We start from the raw sequence: 19,154 nt of genomic DNA on the forward strand, positions 1-19,154 counted from the left end.
ACCACATAGGGGATCGAGGGTCATAACCATGTACCATGTCACATATATTCACGATATATTTACTACATAAATTTACTATGATTGCAATAACAAATTATGAGTCGCAACGCCATGGCGGCCCCCGAAACAAAATTAATTTTTACATACTCGTTTATGAGTTGCTGCCATGCCTGAGACCCTACTACCCTTAAGATCGACTATGTTTCGTTCCGAACAAAACACCTTTGATCGAGACCTTGTTGGTTACATACCAACTATGTTTCGTTCTCAACAAAACACTAATTTTTAGCCGAAACTCATAATTTTGCAAATCATAATAAACCTATCATGCTTTTCTATATCACATATAAAACTCTAAAACTTAGTATATCCCTTCGCAAGTGGCTCTGATACCACTGTAAGGAACTAGATGCGCTAAACACGCAAACACGTAGCGGAAAATACTAGTTCCTCCAGAAGATCCATGCGAAGGGAAACAAAAACTTATACTAAGTTAGATCTAAAACATGATGGAGTATACCTTTGTTGCATACTCACGGACTCCCGATAGCTCGGATCTCAGCACGAACACACGCTCGCGCCTCTATGGTATCCACACGAACAAGGGTTCGTTTGTCTCACAAACTCACTAAGTGGAGATGCCTACCACCTAAGGTTGTGCTAGCAACCTTAGAAAGAGGATTCGGCCAAGAGGAGAAGAGAGGGAGGAGATGATGAAGAAGTTATGAAAAATGAGAAGAAAAATGGCTTAAGTATTTTCATCCAATGAAAATACTTAATGATCATTAATTCCATTAATGAGCCTTAATGCTCATTCACTCTCCATTAAGGATCACATTTGAAAACTCCTCATTTTCAAAACTCCTCATTTTCAAATCAATTTCAAAAATTGAATTGAATGAAATGATTTAAAATTCAATGAATGCCTCCATTAAGTCTCACTTGAGTCTAACTCAAGTCTAATCCACTTGAGTCTAACTCAAGTCTAATTCAATTGAGTCTTACTCAATTAATCCTCATATAATTGAAATTCAATGAATCACTATTTCATTAATTTGAATTGACTTTCTCTAGTCTAGTTTGAATTGGACTTAATCCAATAATTAGATTCAATTGATTCTAACTCAATAAGTCCAATTCGGATTAGACTTAATCCAATTATTCATCATATGAATATATTTCCAAATCTACTTGTTCTTTATGTGTGACCCAATAGGTTCTCGTAACGTTGGCAATGTATCCAAATCAACATTTAGATACAGAAGCAATGAGTGACATCTAGCAAGACATCATTGCTACCCAAGTGACGAGAAGGTCAAGATCCGACCTAACCTGTCCGTGGCTATTTCTTGTATGACTTGGTCCCTCTATCCTTGATATCTAGGTTGATCAATGAGGCATAGACCGTGTTATTCTCTTATCAACCTTTGTGTTTCTTGATCTCTAAGTAGACGCATTCAATCAAATAAGCTCAATATCTCATATTGACTCATTTGTACATGGTCATGCTTTCTTGTGTCCTACTAATCAAGGGGTCCACAGATATCGCTTTCGTCATATGGAAGGGATAGATCCCATCTACATCACTCACATCTCTCCGCATAATTCATTGCATACCCAGTGATCGACTTTATTGTCCACCTTGTTACAGGTGGCGTTTGCCGATACCAAAGTACACAACTCCTTATGTAGGGAACCGTAGTAACTTCAGATCCAAGGACTACTCATACCAATAGTCACATGAGAATATTTATGACACTCATATAACGATCCATGAAATATTCTCATGGTGGGTCATTCAGTATATATACTCATGTGTCAATCTGATATCTCATATCCATGACTTGTGAGATTAAGTCATCCGTTGACCTACATGCTAGTCTCAACGGATTAATATTGTCCTTGTATATTAATGTTTGACTAGGAATAGTTAAGAGTAGTGTTCTATATATATCTACATATCTCACTATCAATTCAACTAATTGATATGTTGTAGATAAGAACCTACTACATAAAGACATTATTATATTTATTCAATTGACACTAAACTGAAATAAATATAATAATCAACTTTGCCTTTTATTTATAATGAAATATGATACAATAATGTATCCTTTACAATCATCTCATAATTGACATTAGGGCTAATACTAACAATTTATTACAAATTATATAAGTTTTACAAAATAAGAAACTATACTATCTTTCATATTCCAACCAAAGATAATGAGATCTAAAGTTATCTTAGATGTATATATACTAATAGTAAAATAATAAAATGACTATATCATGTTATAAATCTAAATACTAACTTAACATAGGTAATATTTAATAAATTATATCTGAAAATGAATAGTCTAGCCAGGGGCGGATCCAGAGGGGGGGGCATCGGTAGTCACCCCCCCTGTCGGCAGTGCAACCTGTAGTATTATGGGGTTTCATTGGTGGAGATAGAGTATACCGCCCCTTGTTCCATGTAAAAATTGATCGCGCTCAGCTCAGATCATGATCGACCCTCCATGCTTAAATTCCTGGATCCGCCAGAAGAGCAGCAAATGTAGTAACCTACAAAATAAAAAATAATTAGGTAAAATTAATCACAAAGAATGACAAGGTAGGATAAATTCATTGTAGGACCAAGCTGGCACTTAAATAAGTTGTCAGTCGCGGGCTACAGGTTGCCAAGCTGCTAGCCGCAGTCAAGCTCATGACCAATAGCTAGTGGCTAGCCATGCTACGGTCAGCCATGCTTCCGGCTACGAATTGGCGACTGGCCAAGCCACCAAAGCAGTTGATCATGCTGGCAACGACGACCTAGCTACCAACGACGCCAACATAGCCCCCACTACGTGTGATGGCGACTGACATAGCCGCGTGCTGGCAGTCGACACAGCTGCCAGCCGTATGCTAGCTCCGCACAGCCACCAGCCATGTGCTGGTGACCGGCATAGCTGCCAGCCACATGTTGTGTCAACTGCTAGTTGCTGTCGACGTTGGGAAAAGGGGGAGAGAGGGGAGGAGAGAACTCACCGAAAATTGTTGAGGTAGATCATACTTGGGGATCGAACATGCCCGTGAGAAGAATTCAAGGTTGGGCCCTAGAATTTTATAGACTTACCGATAGAATTATGTCCATCGAGAATCCGTTGATAATTACCGATGAAACTTAATAGCTGTTGGTAATCCCTGTATTACTGATGGAATATGTATTTCGTCAGTAATTATCGATGGAAAAATCGTTCCGTCGGTAATTCTTATTTGGTATTATCAAGAAAATAATCATTCAATGGGTAATACCTACAAAATAGTCATTCCATCCGTAAACTTATTGGTAAAGCTAGGATCCTCGAATTATGACTAGCCCTATTGATAAAATTTTATGTCCGTCCTTAATTATCAACCGGATTTATTTATATCGATATTTATCAATAAAAATTTATTTGATCCATAATTCTGTCGCTATTTTAAAATATTTTTACAGTGAGTGTCAAATAAGGTTGCAGTGCTTCAATACTGGCGTGAAGTGTCAGGACATTAGTTTTTAGGCTTAGAGAAAAAAATATTTAGGGCCTTAACAAAATTAAATATAAATATCATTTAAATTATTAAAAATCAAGAGTCTAAATAAAATTGGGGCATAGACCTATGTTTTAATAGTCTATGCATTTGACCTTCACTTGATTGTTGAAATGTTAAAAATAAAAATAATTTTGGAAGTAAAAAATTAGGAATAATGAGCTATTGTGACAATGCATGAAAAATGATGCTCTGCTTTTTTACGATTCCATTAATAAATAACGTTATTTTATTTTATTTTTGAACAAAGAATTTTAAGTCTAATTAATATATTGCTCGCTCGAGTGTGTGATTTTAGTTTAGTTAGAATAATTTAATTAACTTTGATTAAGTCGATAAGAAATATTTTAATATTTAATATATTACAGTTTTAATCAACTTTATGATATATCAAGAATAAAATTATTTTGTGTGGAAACAATAATTGGAAAAAAATCCAATTATTTTTTTCCACGAGAATAAAATTATTTTATGATTGAAAAAAAAATCCTTCACACTTCAATTGACCTCGTAATTTAAATTTATTCATATAATCCGGAAGTTAACTGACAAACATAATTATTTTTTACTAGAAAAAAAAATTATTATTATTATTATTATTATTTCAAGATAATAGTACATCCTCTAACGAATAATAAATTCAAATCTTAATTGAAATATTAAAAATCTTCCCCCTTTACTAACTAATTTTGGTGAAGCCTAAAATGAATTTACGTTAATATCCTTTTTTCTATTCACACTAAAAATAATTCCAAGGTTTATTAGTAATTCCTCAAGCGAAACAATCAGTGATCTAGAGTTCGAGACTCAGATTCGGCATATTATTATGAATTTTTCTCATCATTAATTTTCTCTGGTTGTTTTATATAAAAAATATAATTAATTTTAGTTTCACATCTTAGAATTGACAACACTATGATCAAAGAATCTTCTATAAATATTTTAGACTGACAATGTTAAAAAATATATTTTTTTTAGTTTTTTTTACTAAGATAAGTATAATATTAAATTAAATTAATTTTTTTCATAGAAAAATCGTAAGACTGACACTCGAAAATCCAAACAATTCGAATTTTTAAAGACCTAAATAATTTAAATTTTTAAAAGTCAGATACTTTATCTTAAATATTGGTAGCATAGATTTATTTTTATTAGCGCATCTTGATTTATCTTGTCCATCAACAAATTTTGTGTCGACATTCAAGGATTTATCTGTTTGAAGAATTTAGTGTCAACTTAAAAAAAAATTTATTTTTAAATAAAAAAGAATACAAAATGTTTTTCAATATTTTTTAAGATAGAAATTCTGTTTAACTTTAACCGTAATAAAAATAAAAGAGCGCCTATTTCACCAGTAAGTTTACAAGTTGATTCTAGCATTGACACGTGGTCTTGTTTACGACTCTTTGTTGACTCAATTGGTTAAATTTTAAAACGGTCAGTGAAATGGGCTCGACTTCGTCTGCAGCCCAAAAGCCCAAGACCGCCACGAATTTAGAGAAGAAGCTGACGAAACCTTGTTCCCTGTCCTGTCTCACAGTGTCACACAGATAGGTCACTCCGATTCCTCTTTCATCCCCCTCGTTGCACCTCCGCAACAATCGCGCCGTCTGCGGACTTCGACACAGACTGCGCCGCCACGGCGGCGGCGGATTCTTCATGCGTACATCGCTCGGGGTGGTGGTGACGCTCCGCCGCCTCCGCGACCACCTCGCGCCCGACCTCCGCCGGTCACCGCCCTTCCCCCTCTTCCCTTTCTCCTCCTTGTCCGGCTCCATTGGCGTGCCTCCTGCTTCTTGCCTCCCGTCCCTCGTTCCGCACTCCAGCTCTCGTGGAGAAGAGAAATCGACACAGACAAGGGATCACGCTCTCGGTTTCTTCTTTGCTTCCCCGCGGTCTGGTGCCGCCATCTTTAGGCCTTTTCTTGTGAAGTATTGTTCCCGGGAGTACTCATCCTCTGCGAAGCTTCCTGGAAGCGGAACTTCTGCTACTTTGACATCTCAAGTTCGCAGTTAAGTTTCCTTTTCATGGAAGTGAGAGACCCTAGATTTTATCCATTCACGGTTGCTTATGATGGCTGCGCTTGCAGATTATTCTCTCAGGGTTGCAAAGGCTAAAACTATAGCTTTTGATGATGGACTCAGGTCAGTTGGCCGTGCAGTACATTTAACCTTTTTTTAATCAAGAAATTGAAATGATCCTCCTTGAACTCTGTAGTTTCTAGATCACAACTTATGATCGTCAAATCTTGGCCATCTTCTTGTCATTCTTTTCTCTCAATGTCACAGTTGCAATCTAGTGTTTTCTTGTGCATATTTACTTAATTGAGGTTGTGGAGTTACTTCTTGTAGCTCAAATTCCATTGAAAATATTCCTTATGTAAAATTGGGTAAGATTATCCATATAATTTCAAACTTAAATTAAGAGTACCTAACATAGCACTTCACCTATTAACCAAAAAAAGTTCTTGGGACTTTATCAAGTGGGGAATGCTAAACATTATTACAAAGATTCCCCTTTTCTTGTTGCTCATTACAAGCCTCAGATTCATATAAAAACAATATTGACATTGCTAAATTCAGAGTATAAAAATCAATCACTTACATAGTATGATAATATCTGCTGCATAAGAACCATGTAGATGGTTCTGTGGCAGGCTTCGTATCAGGGAATGTCTTTTTGCTTACTACAGCTGCACATAGATGAATAAGTGATCTATCAAAATATCATGGCTGTACATCTCTAACTACAATTAAGTCTTATTGACTGCTTCTGTTCCAATTATAATCACACTTCCTGTAATTATATCAAATATGTATAGTTTTGGTCACACGCCTTTTGTTTCATCCAATTGGCATTTAGCATCTTGCTACTTGTTTAACTAACATTGCTTTCTTAACTATCAATTCTTGTTGCTTCAGTCAAAGAGCAGTTACCACAGCATTGTGGTGTAACTTTCTTGTCTTCTCTCTCAAGTTTGGAGTGTGGCTTACAACTTCTAGCCATGTTATGTTAGCTGAAGTTGTGCACTCAGCTGCAGACTTTGCTAACCAGGTAACCTTTGCTTTGATAGTACATGATATCTTCTTCTCAGGTATTACTATTAATATAATATTTCATAGAGTTTTATAGAAGAATAAGATGTCGGAACTCACATCTTGTTTATTGTATCATAAATGCCTCTTTTCTCGACATCTCGAAATTAACATTTTGTACTATATCCTAGTTTCTGTCTTAGAATTACCTTCTGTTTAATTAACAAAGTATTTTAATATTGTAGGCCCTTCTTGCATATGGTTTGAACAGCTCAAGACGTGCTCCTGATGCTATTCACCCGTAGGTTTACCCCTAATTCTTATTATATATAACGCCTGCACTTCCAAAAGTTTCAGAGTTGAAGTGCCTCACTTATAACTCTAATATATTTTATACATTGTTTAGTCACTTAAAGTTGCTTAGCCTATCATATTTTATTGATTGCTCATTCCTTACTGCAGTTATGGCTATTCAAAGGAAAGATTTGTCTGGTCTTTAATATCTGCTGTTGGTATATTTTGCTTGGGTTCGGGTGCCACAGTTGTGCATGGGATTCAGAACCTGTGGAAAGCTCATGTACATCTTATGGGAATTTTGTCATCTAGAGTATCTTGTTGCTTGATTTTATCTCATTGCTGTTATCCTTGTATGTTTGCTTTTGTAACAGCCTCCTGAAAATATGCATTATGCTGCCTTAGTGATTGGTGGATCCTTTCTCATTGAAGGTATATCTCATAACTTCCATACTTATATTTTTGGAGTTGCCATTGTGACTATGTTATTCATCCTAGGTGCATCACTTCTTGTTGCTATTAATGCTGTGAAGAAAGGTGCAGCTTCAGAAGGAATGAAAGTGTGGGACTATATTTGGCAAGGCCATGATCCAACATCTGTTGCTGTTATGACAGAGGTTAACCTATGTTGCATACAGCTACAAAAATGTCTTGTTTTCTTATCAATGCGTTTCAAATTAAATGCTTTTATTTGGACCATGTTTCTTACATACATAAATTGCTGTCATCAACATTACCATTTATCTATCAATTTTCTTTAACTGTTTTTATCAATTGCTCTATCTCCCATCCATGTCTGAGCACTTCTTTTTCCCTTTCTTTCTTGAAAGGTCTTATCTAGTGATAACTATGCAGGATGGTGCGGCAGTTACTGGCCTTGCAATTGCTGCAGCATCACTGGTTTCTGTTAATATGACAGGAAATCCAATATATGACCCTATTGGTTCCATCATAGTTGGAAATCTGCTTGGGATGGTATGTTTTAACTTACTCTTGAGATGCCTTGATAAATACTTTTGAGTAGGTTTCTTGTGAAGTTCCTAGCAACCAATTATAAGTTCTTTTGAAGCAAATGGATAGATTCACATGAGAGGCCGCAAATGTTCCTCTGTCCTATAATTGATACAGTTCAGCTGGATGTTGTCTTGCTTTTGTAGGTTGCGATATTTCTAATTCAGAGGAACAGGCATGCATTAATTGGTAGAGCAATTGATGATCACGACATGGAAAAAGTACTTCGGTTTCTTAAATCTGACCCAGTGAGTACTAGACATGAAATACCCAACATGTTTAAGCAGTGAAGTTTCTCTAACAGTTGCATGTACATTTAAATCTTTTGCAGGTTGTAGATGCTCTATATGATTGCAAGAGTGAGGTGATTGGCCCTGGGTTTTTTAGATTCAAAGCAGAAATAGGTATTTCCCCTTGAGATTATGCATCGGTCATTTAATATGGTTTGTTGGATTCTTATCAAAGATTGTAGTGGAAATTACCAATTACTCCATGTTGAATTTGCTGGCACTGTATACGGGCAAACACTGATGGAGTTGTGATCCTTCTTTGCCAGTAAAGCTTTAGCTATTTTGCTCTTGTGATAGGTTTGTGATCCTTGATTACCTTTGTGATTAGAGGTATCTTATGCATAGATAAAATTGTGAAATCCCATAGTTCTCAACGGCTAGTTTTTTTTTTTTTTTTTTCTGCATCAATCTCGCATGGATACTCAAATAGTTGTGGTTTACAATCATATTTTATCTTGAAGCATAGTGTTGCATAGATTTAGATTATTACGTGGCATCGTCAACACATGAAAGGTTGTTGGTATAATAAGCACAAAGGCTTCCACTAATGACATATATGTCGTGCTACAGATTTCAATGGGGTTGTGGTGGTCCAAAATTATTTAGAAAGAACAGGACGCGACGAGTGGGCAAAACAGGTATGTGAATGTTATCTTCTGTTGATTCACATAGCTTTATCTCTTACTGCTTTAGTATCATTGATTACTTTGGACCACTGTAATACTTGCCATATTGATTAATTTGATTTCTTATTGTTGCTATTTATACTAGAAAATTTCCAACTCATAAATAGGATGTTTTCAAAACTCACACCCTTCTTACTTGCATTCACAGTTTCGGGAGGCCGCGAAGTCTGAAGATGACAATGCACTTCTTAATGTTATGGCTACTTATGGTATGATATCTGGGTTATGCTGGTCATGTGCATGCCCTACTTCAATCTCTAAATTCTTCCATGTGTAATTGTGATCAAAGGTGAGGATGTCGTCGAAGCGCTAGGCAGCGAGGTTGATAGGCTTGAATCAGAAATTCAGAAGATTGTTCCTGGTATTAGACACGTTGATATAGAGGCACATAACCCTGAAGCAGTTCTCTCGGTGCTGCCTAAAGCTTGACCTCCATGAGCTTGCGCCATTTCTCTTCTATTTCATCAACAAATCTAACTCTTTTATGCGAGAATTTGAAACTTTATTTCTTTAGAGGTCATGTTTTGGCGATTAGCTGTGTATATCTCATAAAATTTTCCCTTATCTTAATATTGATTAATCATTCCACCTTTCTTTAGAGGTCATGTCTAAGCTACTAAAACCTCTTAACATGGTTGAACAATATCATGTAATATGAGATGAGAATGATTCTTGAATCTTGATCAACCTTAACATTAAGTAAATGTGAAGTAGTATTTGCATTAAATACATGGTGATTTCACATATATCTTGTGAGGGATCGTCATATATACTCTTGATTTTTTGAAAGGCGTATGGTTTCTTAATCTCCAAGATGCGAGGGGCTTAGAGTGTTTGCGAGCTTGCAGTTTGTGAGTTTGAGCTTTTGTGAGCTTGATAAAATTTGGCCTATTCAACCGTCAGTTTACTTGGTTTATTGGTTTCGATTAATTTTGGTTTATGATATTTTATATAGAATCGGTTAATCGATTGATATTTTTATCGATTCTATTGGTTCTAGTTGAATTAGGTTCGGTCGGTTAATCGGTTTCAATCGAGAACATGTAACAGAATAAGGTTTGAATAAGTGGATTTAGTGGAGTGGGTTATTGGTTTTTTTTTTACAAATTAATTAACTAAAAGTTCAGCTTAAAAAGAAACAATTCTTCAAAGAAAAAAAAAGACTTAAAAGTAAATAGAAATGAGAAAACTCTCCAATCGTCATCGTTGACCATCTCTCTTTGACTCTCGTCTTTCAAATTCTCAATTTTTGAAATTCTTAAATTCATTCACTCCACGTACGTCCTAAGTTTAGCTAATTGTACCAGTTGTCCATCATCGACGTTGAATCATTAACATCGTCCAAGAGGAGTCGTCGACACTCGGCATTCGATGATATTGTGTCAAGACACCGATTTATTGGTTAATCATTTAATTGATTTACCAATTAAACTGGTAAAAAAAAACCTAAATCGAAAATCAACCGGTACTATAATGGGCAAAAGTAGTCGAATCTTGATAAAGTTGAGAAAAAAAATACCCTTCCCATAGTGGCGAACTATAGCTTTCATGATTTATTTCCTCATAGATGGTTGTAAGATTAGTCGTGTGGAGCCGTTAGGGTGACGGATTCCACTTTTTACTATAAGGGTATGTTTGGTTCGGGGTTATTTTTGATAACCTTGGTTATCAATCCAAGATTATCAACAAAAATCTTGTTTGGTTTAGGTATTCGATGATTCTCGAGTAATGTTCCATGTCCGACACGTCAGCAAAAGGGTCATGCAACTCGGAATCGGAAAACCTCATAAAACTAAGGTTTTTCTTAATTCCGGGGTTAACGAATTTTTTTTACCAAAAATATCCTCTGATAAGAAAAAACATGAAAAAAAGAGAAAAAAATGTAAAAAATATTAAAAAAAATGTAAAAAAAAATAAAAAAATGTTTAAAAAATTTAAAATTTAAAAATTTATTTTTAAAAAAAATAAATAATTTTTAAAAATAAAAAAATATAATTTTAAAAATAAAAAATTGTAAAAATTGTAAATTTTTTTTCAAATTTTAAAAATAAAAAAATAAAAAATTTATAATAATTAAATAATTTAAAATTTTAAAAAAATTTAAAATATTTTTAAAAAATTATGAAAAAAAAAAATTAAAATAAAATAAATAAATAAAAATTAAAATTTAAAAAAATGTAAAAAAAATAAATAATATAAAAAAATTAAAAAAATAAAAAGCACATAAAAAAGGAAAAAAAAATATACCGGAAAAAAAAAGTAAAAAAACATAAAAAAATAAATAATAATAATAATAATATTATTATTAATATTATTATTATTATGTATAGTTGGTTTTGTAACTGAGGGTAATACGGTAAAATATTAAACTAGGGTATTCATTAAAACCTTCAAACAAAACAAATTTTTGTTGTATTACTTAAGTTGTACCAAACAATATTTAGTTATGTTTTATTCCCCATAACCTTGGTTATGTGATTACCTGGTAATCACATAACCAAGGTTATACATGATAACTTGAACCAAACGTAATTGTGTAGTGATTCCTCGTTCGGCTATGGTACAGTTGAAAGACGTCAAGTTGTAACCCAGATACCTGTATTTTGATCTCCAGGTATAATGTATTTATAAGAATTTTTCTTCTAAATGGGATGCACAATTACAAAATGCTAGACTTTTGGAATACTCGTCATGAATACCTTCCAATTTATTATGAAAATAATAAAAAAAACTTTCATAAGACAAGTTAGTCACCTTCCACTCCCGGCAACTCATTCCCTTCGTCATATCTGCTAAGGAGAATTGTCTCATCCCAATCTGATCGAAAGTTCTTAGACCATCTCCAACCACGAAATCCATTTTGGTACCATTTCAACACTAATTTAGTGTCACTTCAGCACCAAATAATTTTCCAACTCCAACCAATATATACCATTTACTACGCTAAAATGAATATTCCTTAGAATATTTTATTTTTCCATCTTATAATTTATTATTCAACATATATTAATTTATTAAATATTTTGATTACAATAATAATTACTATTAAAATTAATAATTTTATGGTACATAATAACTAATTTTTTGATATTAATTTATAATATTTAAGAATATTTTAAATATAAATTTAATATTATACTATATTATCTTATTATTATTATTATTATTATTTTATTAAAAATCTTCCCCCTTTACTGACTAACTTTGGTGAAGCCTAAAATGAATTTATGTTAATATCCTTTTTTCTATTCACACTAAAAATAATTCCAAGATTTATTAGTAATTCCGCAAGCGAAACAATCAGTGATATAGAGTTCAAGACTCAGCTGCGACATATTATTATGAATTTTTCTCATCATTAATTTTCTCTGGTTGTTTTATATAAAAAAAATAGTTCTTTGTAGTCCCACATCTTAGAATTGACAACACTATGATCAAAGAAACTTCTATAAATATTTTAGGCTGACAATGTTAAAAAATATATTTTTCTTAATTTTTTTTTACTAAGATAAGTAATCACTCGAAAATCCAAACAATTCGGATTTTAAATAATTTAGATTTTTAAAAATCAGGTATTTTACCCTAATGACTTTACTTTAATATTTTAATCTTTAATTAATATAATTTCATTATAAAGGGTTAATGTGATTTTAATATATTATATTATATACGCAACGCGTATGCACGATCACTAGTATTAATAAAAAAAAGGCACTTGCACACCAAATGATATAAATTTTAGTGTTACATGAATATTTAAGATTCTTTTTACGATGTAAAAGGGTATGCGTTGGCTTTGATTTTAAAGCTTGACATTTCCCCCATGACATGACCCTGTCAAAGGACTTGAGAAACTCAAAGATGAGATGAAATTATAAAATGAGGCGTATGTTACCATCCTGATTTTAGATTTCCCAATTTTTTTACAGTGACAACCCTAGATATAGTTTGATTAATGAATTTGAAATTAGCTTTTAAAAACTTTGTAATTATATATATATATAAATATAATTTTATCTATTTAATTATTTTTGTGAATAAAATTCTGAATCAAAGACAGAGGGGGATAAAACTTAGTTGTGAGGTATGAATTTGTAAAATTCCAAACACGAGGGTACTTTTGGGAAATTAGGCCAAATCATAAAAGATCAGAGACCAGCCAGCGGAGGCCAACCGGCCACAATTCAACCACGAGGAATGTCCAAGCGGATCCCACGGTCATCCGAGTCGGTAAGTGATAACATACTTAACACATAAAAAGTGTGGTGATATATTTGTCACATGAGGTCACGAGTTAAACCGCATGATTGTCTAGATGTAAATCCCTGGATCTTGTATACCTCACCACATCACTATTTGCTCGCTTGACTATCATGATTTATCTCGCTCGTGATGGAATCAGGTGCGGCAAAAGTGCTGAGGCTAACGATTCCACACACAGGAATGTCCAAGCGGCGGCTTTTAAACTATTGGCTGTTATGATTCAGAGAGCCCCGCCGCCGACTGCTTCAGTACCACTGCCGGCCGATCCGGCAATGGCCAGGGCCACCACCTCCCCCGCTCTCTCTTCTCTCTCACGATCTTCTCTCCTCCGGCGCGCCGCCCAGCCTCCTTGCGCTTCCATGCCTTCCGCCTCATCCAATGACATCAGGATCAGCGGAACCGGCGATCCGCTCGTCTTACAAGTAGAAGAATCGCTCGATTCACCCCTTTCTCCCCTCGAGGTCATCGGCTCCCGCTGTGCTCTCCTAACCCGCTTCGAGAGCCTTCGGCGACCCTACAAGCCCTTTCCTGTCGTCGGGTGGAATCGCCACGTGGAGACCATTTTCGCCGCCTTCTTCCGCTCCCTGCCCTCCGTTCACCTCCGCCGCCAGTGTCTGCGGACCAGGGATGATGGGGCAATTGCACTCGATTGGGTCGTCGGTGACGAGCAGCAGCTGCTACTTGATGCCCCCGTCCTCATTCTTCTGGTCATTCTTTATGATTTGATATTTTTCCGTGCAGCCATTCTATGATTTGACTTGCGCTATGCAATATTAAAACTAGATAATATAACGAAAAAGACGGTGAGCGTTTCTTATATCATGGATAAGATGTAAAATTTTGAAGGTCAAATTCTTATAGGCGTGTTGCTACTTGTCTGAATTCTGATTATGAAACTCCAAGCCCTTGAAATATTCTTATAAGTTTCACAACTAGTTCATCAATATGCATACAGCTAAATTTGATGTTTCAATGTATGATGGAAACATTTGTCCCATCAATTGCCAACATCCCAAATGCAACATGGAAAATTGCATCATGCCTCACCATGGAAACTTTGCTCATTCTCCTATGTGAATATATTGCTGATTCCAAGTTTCCTGTGCTTATTGCAGCCTGGTTTAACTGGAGGAAGCGATGATACATACGTGAGACATATTCTCATCAGAGCTAGAAAGAAAGGATGGCGTGTTGTAGTGTTTAATAGTCGTGGCTGTGCAAATAGTCCTGTTACCACCCCTCAGGTACTGGTAGAGGGAATAGATTGCTTCTCAATATTTAAATACTGTGAAAAGGTGATCATGATAACAAGTGGTACTAATTACATATTCTTGTTTATTTGGAACTCTTTAATTTTCATCACTCAGTTGTGGTTAATAAAATGTGTCCTTGGTCCAGTGTTTTTGCGCCCTGTTGAAATTGTTTGAAAGAATCCAAAAGAGAGAAAAGTAATCTGAATTCTGAACAATGTCAGTAGAAGACTAATGTAACTGGATAGCCACAAAATCTTTCATCATGTTGCAGTTTTAGATTGATTTGATAACTTTACATATAAGCACGTGGGGTGTAGAGATCTAGGAACTAGTTTGCATATAACATCATAGCATTATACAAATTCAAGTGTTTGGTAATAGGCCATTTCAATGTTGCTAATAAATCTATGGCAAGGTTCTCAATTTAATTGTGGCATAGCTTTTTGGTGATTTATAAGGTGCCAAAGAACTAGACTTGAAATCAAATTTTAATAGTACTTGTATTGTGAGATGTAAATCTAAATAGATACTGCCTAATACAAGTACAGATGCTATTGATGCATATGGTAGGCCCATGGACATGTGTAGTCATTGGCCTTATTGTACCAGTTTAGGTCATTTTTTGCTGCTATCATTTCAATTGATCCTCCATAATCCTTGCTATTGTCATGCCTTTGGTATACTATTGCCTCAACAATGAACTTAGAAGTGCTGCTATCTTTCCTACAGATCAAGTGTGTATTGTCATATTGATCACATTGATTCTTGAATACGCTGCAGCTTTATTCAGCTTCTTTTACTGAAGATATTCACCAGGTTGTTACTCATGTTTCAACTTGTTATCCTAAATCAAAGTTGTATGCTATTGGCTGGTCTCTTGGTGCAAATATCCTTGTTCGTTATCTTGGTCAGGTATGAGTTAATATTATGTAGTATTGTTGTTATTATTATGATTATTAAAAATAGCCTCTGCAATAAGATCCATGGAGAAATCACTAAAACATGGAGTCACTTTCTCTGATCACAGGAATCTCAAAATTGCCTTCTTTCTGGAGCAGTATCTTTGTGTAATCCTTTTAACTTAGTAATTGCAGATGAAGATTTCCACAAAGGTTTCAATAATGTATATGATAAAGCTCTTGCAAGAAGTCTACGAAAAATTTTCAAAAAGTAAAAATTCAAATATTTTCATTTTATGTTGGCAAGTAATATGTGACAAGTTCAACCAATGTTTACTTAACAGAGATGTTCTCATTGGTTTTAGGCATGCACTTTTATTCGAAGGCCTTGGTGGTGAATACAACATCCCAATGGCTGCCAATGCAAAGTCGGTGAGAGAGTTTGATGAAGGATTAACACGTGGTATGCATCAACTAATGCTAAAAATCTTTTATTTTTCTTTGAAGAATTACTATTAGAAAATTTAAACGATGTGTTAATTTTCAGTTTCATTTGGTTTCAAGTCAGTGGATGATTATTACTTTAATTCAAGCAGTTCAAGCTCCATTGGATGTGTCAGCATACCTTTGCTATGCATACAGGTAAAATTGTGATTCTCCTTTGAATTGGTACTCATAGTAACATATATGAGATCATACAGTCACATATAGTCTCTCATGTGGTGTTGTGTGATCTAGGATAGAAATCAGGAAGGAGCCTATTTTTCCATCCTTTAGGTTGTGCATCTGTATGTTTCCCTTATGGACATACAATGCCTATTGGTGGAATCGTGGGTCACTTTGATCAAGCATATATATCTAGTTACATCTAGGAGACATTTTGAAAGATGTTTTACACATGCGAGTTCTCTTCTTTGATCCTTTAGACTAATGGACAGGCTAAACCCTATACATGTTAGGTAATGAGCTTGGATTACTTAAAATTGAGTGTTTGTCCTATACCAGGTCTGCACACAATAACTTGGTTAATCCATCCACTAATAAGATTCCATATAAGCTTATGCATAGTTGCATACCACACAAACTAGTAGACCTTTTCCCCTTTTTGATTCTCTCTTATATCTTAGATTGTGTCTCATCTTTAACATATCCATGGCTTGTCTGCTAAAACCAACAAACATAAGCAATTGACTAGTATGTGTTAAATTACATATTTTATGGATTTTTCTTGAGAGGCTTCCTAGACATTTATTTAAAAAGTTGCATGGTTCGAGCATTTAAAAAAGTAATTGGTCCACTATAAGAATGTTTGAAGTTTTCATTGGTTGCATGCTACAAACTCGTAGTCCTTTACTACCCTTCTAGTTTACTCTCATTTCTTAGAACTTTTCCAAACCTTTGCTCAACTTGTACATGAGTTGTATGTTGAAATCTTATGAAACCGAACCTCAAATGATGCTTTTTGTTTCAAGATTCAGGAAGAGATAAATTCTACCCAGATGATGAAATATAAACTGTTTTTTTTTAAGTGGACCTCTTCCTTTTTTTTTTTTTGAACAGATCCTTTTTTTTCTTATAAAAAATAATAGTAGACGTTTTCCTTTTGTTTTTAGAAGTTCCTTTTTCTTTCAATAAAAGATGTCGACCCTGCACGGGGTCACATGACATGGTCTTGGGAACTAGGACAAACAAGAATAGTAAAGGCCAAAGAAGGATGCCTAATGCTCAAGTTGTGAATTTTTTCAGCTAGCTCTTTAATGAGTTGTCATACATCTTAAATGCAATTTATACTAATATGAAAAAAATCTTTCTTTTAGATGTGTCATTTGTATGCAAATGTACTGACAGCCGACAAAAGATTCAAACTGAAGAATATTTTTAAAAGATTAGGAAGTTATTCAGATTTGAAATTGAAGCTTCTCTTACATAGCTTTGATCTTACGAAGCAATGTGGTATTTTTTGTGGTATTTGCTGAAAGGGATACTTATTCGGCCCGCATATTGTAAGTTGTTTGGCTTCATATAATTTCTTTCCTTTCTACCTTATCTGCAGGCAGATAATGATCCAATTGCACCGTCGAGAGGGATTCCTCGTGATGAAATTAAGGTAAAACTATTTAATTTGATCCAATCTTGATCCTTCCTCTGCTCCATAATCTCACAACAGTCAAAGCCTCGAGATCCCGAACTGGGCTCTATGTCTTCTTTATGGACATTTGCGTCTCTTTTTCTCACAAAGTCTTCTTTCATCTTTGAAGGCGAATCCAAATTGTCTATTGATTGTAACTCCTCAAGGAGGTCATCTTGGTTGGATAGCAGGGGATGAAGCTCCATTTGGAGCTCCTTGGACCGACCCTGTGGTTATGGAATTTCTAGAGCACGTCAACAAAGAAACAAAAACTGACACCGAAGTCGAGTACTTGCCTGATCAATTGGATGGCTTTCAACATTCTTCATCACTACCTGTACAAGTTAAATGAGGTGATATTTTTCACTTTATTATTCATACTATTATTTCTGTGGGACGTCATTCAATTAACATAACAGTAAAGCCCCTTGTTAAGTACCCTTTTCTTGAACAATTAAATAAACTTTATGTACATCAGCTAGTGTCTGAAGGAAACATCTTTTATCTTAAGCCAAAGAGTTGGATAACTTACAACCCTTCACCTGGGAATGTTATGCAATCTAAGATGAATGGAGTTTTAGGTGCATGTCTTTCATTTTTTAGTAATCTAGGTGTCTAAGTTTTGTTTGGTTAATCTTAGAGGGAGATGACCTTCCTTCTAATTCGTCCATCTCCCAGATAAATCCGGAACACAGTTTATGTACACTAAGGTTCGTCTATCAACATCTCTCATGTTTGATGAGCGGGTTGTGAGTGGTTGTTTTGTTAATAATATCTTTTGAAAAAATAGTTTTAAGTTTTTTTAGTATTTAGTATAATATGAAATCATGAATTTTATTTTATCAACTGACCTTGTTTTTTTGGCTAAGAGATATATCTTTTAAAAAATTGACTTCTTTCTCTTCGTATCTTTGTCTTTTTCACGTAGGTTAATTGATTTGGATAGGTAGATCGGGTTAAGCATCAAGTGTGTTAGGCTGATCGATCAGTCTAGATGGTCCCGATGAACTACTGGAGCTAGTCAAGTTGGCAAATTGGTGGAGCCAATCAGGCCGGTTAGGATGCATTGGGGCAATTGATCGAGGTGGGCTAGTCGAATTGGGCATGGCAATTGGTTGGACTAATCATTTTTTTTTAAAATATTTTTTCCTTTTTTTTTTATACCAAATATAGAAAAATATTTTTCATTTTAGTAACATATCTAAAAAAACGATATAATCTATTTTTTTAAAAAAAAAAATCTATAAAATATTTGAGCAATTTTCTTTAGAAAGCTCCTAAATTTGATTATTGTTGTGTTAAGGTTTTTGTTTAATAATAATAATAATAAATAAATAAGTAAAAACTATGTAAATAAATAAATAAATAAGTAAAAACTATGTAAAAATTCAAGTGCCTCATTTTCGTAGAAAAAGAGTTATTCTTTTTAAATATAATCTAGGATCATCTGATTAAAGTTGGAGGTAGTTGATTTTCTATCTATTCATCTATTAGTTAAAGTTAGAATTTATGCATGTAAAGAGGTCGATGTCCATTCCAATTTTGATTTGGAAATGTCCATTCCAATTTTGATTTGGAAATATTCATCTTGTAGATGAGTTGACTAATTATTATTTTAAAATATTATTGCTAAGCTAAATATTAGCCATATTTTGATATTAAATATTGGTCAAAACTTAAATCTATATCACTATCTCAGGCATGAAATGAAATCATGTG

At 34.4% G+C, this 19,154-nt stretch overlaps 2 protein-coding genes across 4 annotated transcripts; both read left to right on the plus strand.

The window, feature by feature from the left end:
• Positions 1-5,108: 5,108 nt before the first annotated feature.
• On the plus strand, positions 5,109-9,591 carry LOC122056730 (metal tolerance protein C4-like). The gene is made up of 13 exons (XM_042618819.1): positions 5,109-5,587; positions 5,666-5,720; positions 6,498-6,630; positions 6,857-6,912; positions 7,074-7,188; positions 7,280-7,337; positions 7,404-7,522; positions 7,761-7,880; positions 8,063-8,164; positions 8,248-8,320; positions 8,777-8,844; positions 9,041-9,101; positions 9,182-9,591. Exons 1-13 carry the CDS (start codon positions 5,236-5,238, stop codon positions 9,319-9,321), a joined length of 1,452 nt encoding a protein of 483 aa, XP_042474753.1. The 5' UTR covers positions 5,109-5,235; the 3' UTR covers positions 9,322-9,591.
• Positions 9,592-13,259: 3,668 nt separating this feature from the next.
• Positions 13,260-18,579, plus strand: LOC122056731 (embryogenesis-associated protein EMB8-like). Of its 3 annotated transcripts, none has more exons than XM_042618821.1 (9): positions 13,260-13,862; positions 14,271-14,399; positions 15,189-15,320; positions 15,436-15,578; positions 15,673-15,770; positions 15,855-15,949; positions 17,361-17,414; positions 17,566-17,788; positions 18,364-18,579. In XM_042618821.1, the coding sequence occupies exons 1-8, from the start codon at positions 13,266-13,268 to the stop codon at positions 17,785-17,787; spliced, it is 1,470 nt and encodes a 489-aa protein (XP_042474755.1). In that variant the 5' UTR covers positions 13,260-13,265; the 3' UTR covers position 17,788; positions 18,364-18,579. The 3 variants fall into 3 exon arrangements, with proteins under 3 accessions (XP_042474755.1, XP_042474756.1, XP_042474754.1); XM_042618822.1 differs by having other exon boundaries at positions 18,382-18,579; XM_042618820.1 differs by lacking the exon at positions 18,364-18,579 and having other exon boundaries at positions 17,566-17,907.
• The last annotated feature ends 575 nt before the right edge of the window (positions 18,580-19,154 follow it).

Source organism: Zingiber officinale, chromosome 3B, assembly GCF_018446385.1.
Source record: "Zingiber officinale cultivar Zhangliang chromosome 3B, Zo_v1.1, whole genome shotgun sequence".
Classification (NCBI taxonomy): domain Eukaryota; kingdom Viridiplantae; phylum Streptophyta; class Magnoliopsida; order Zingiberales; family Zingiberaceae; genus Zingiber; species Zingiber officinale.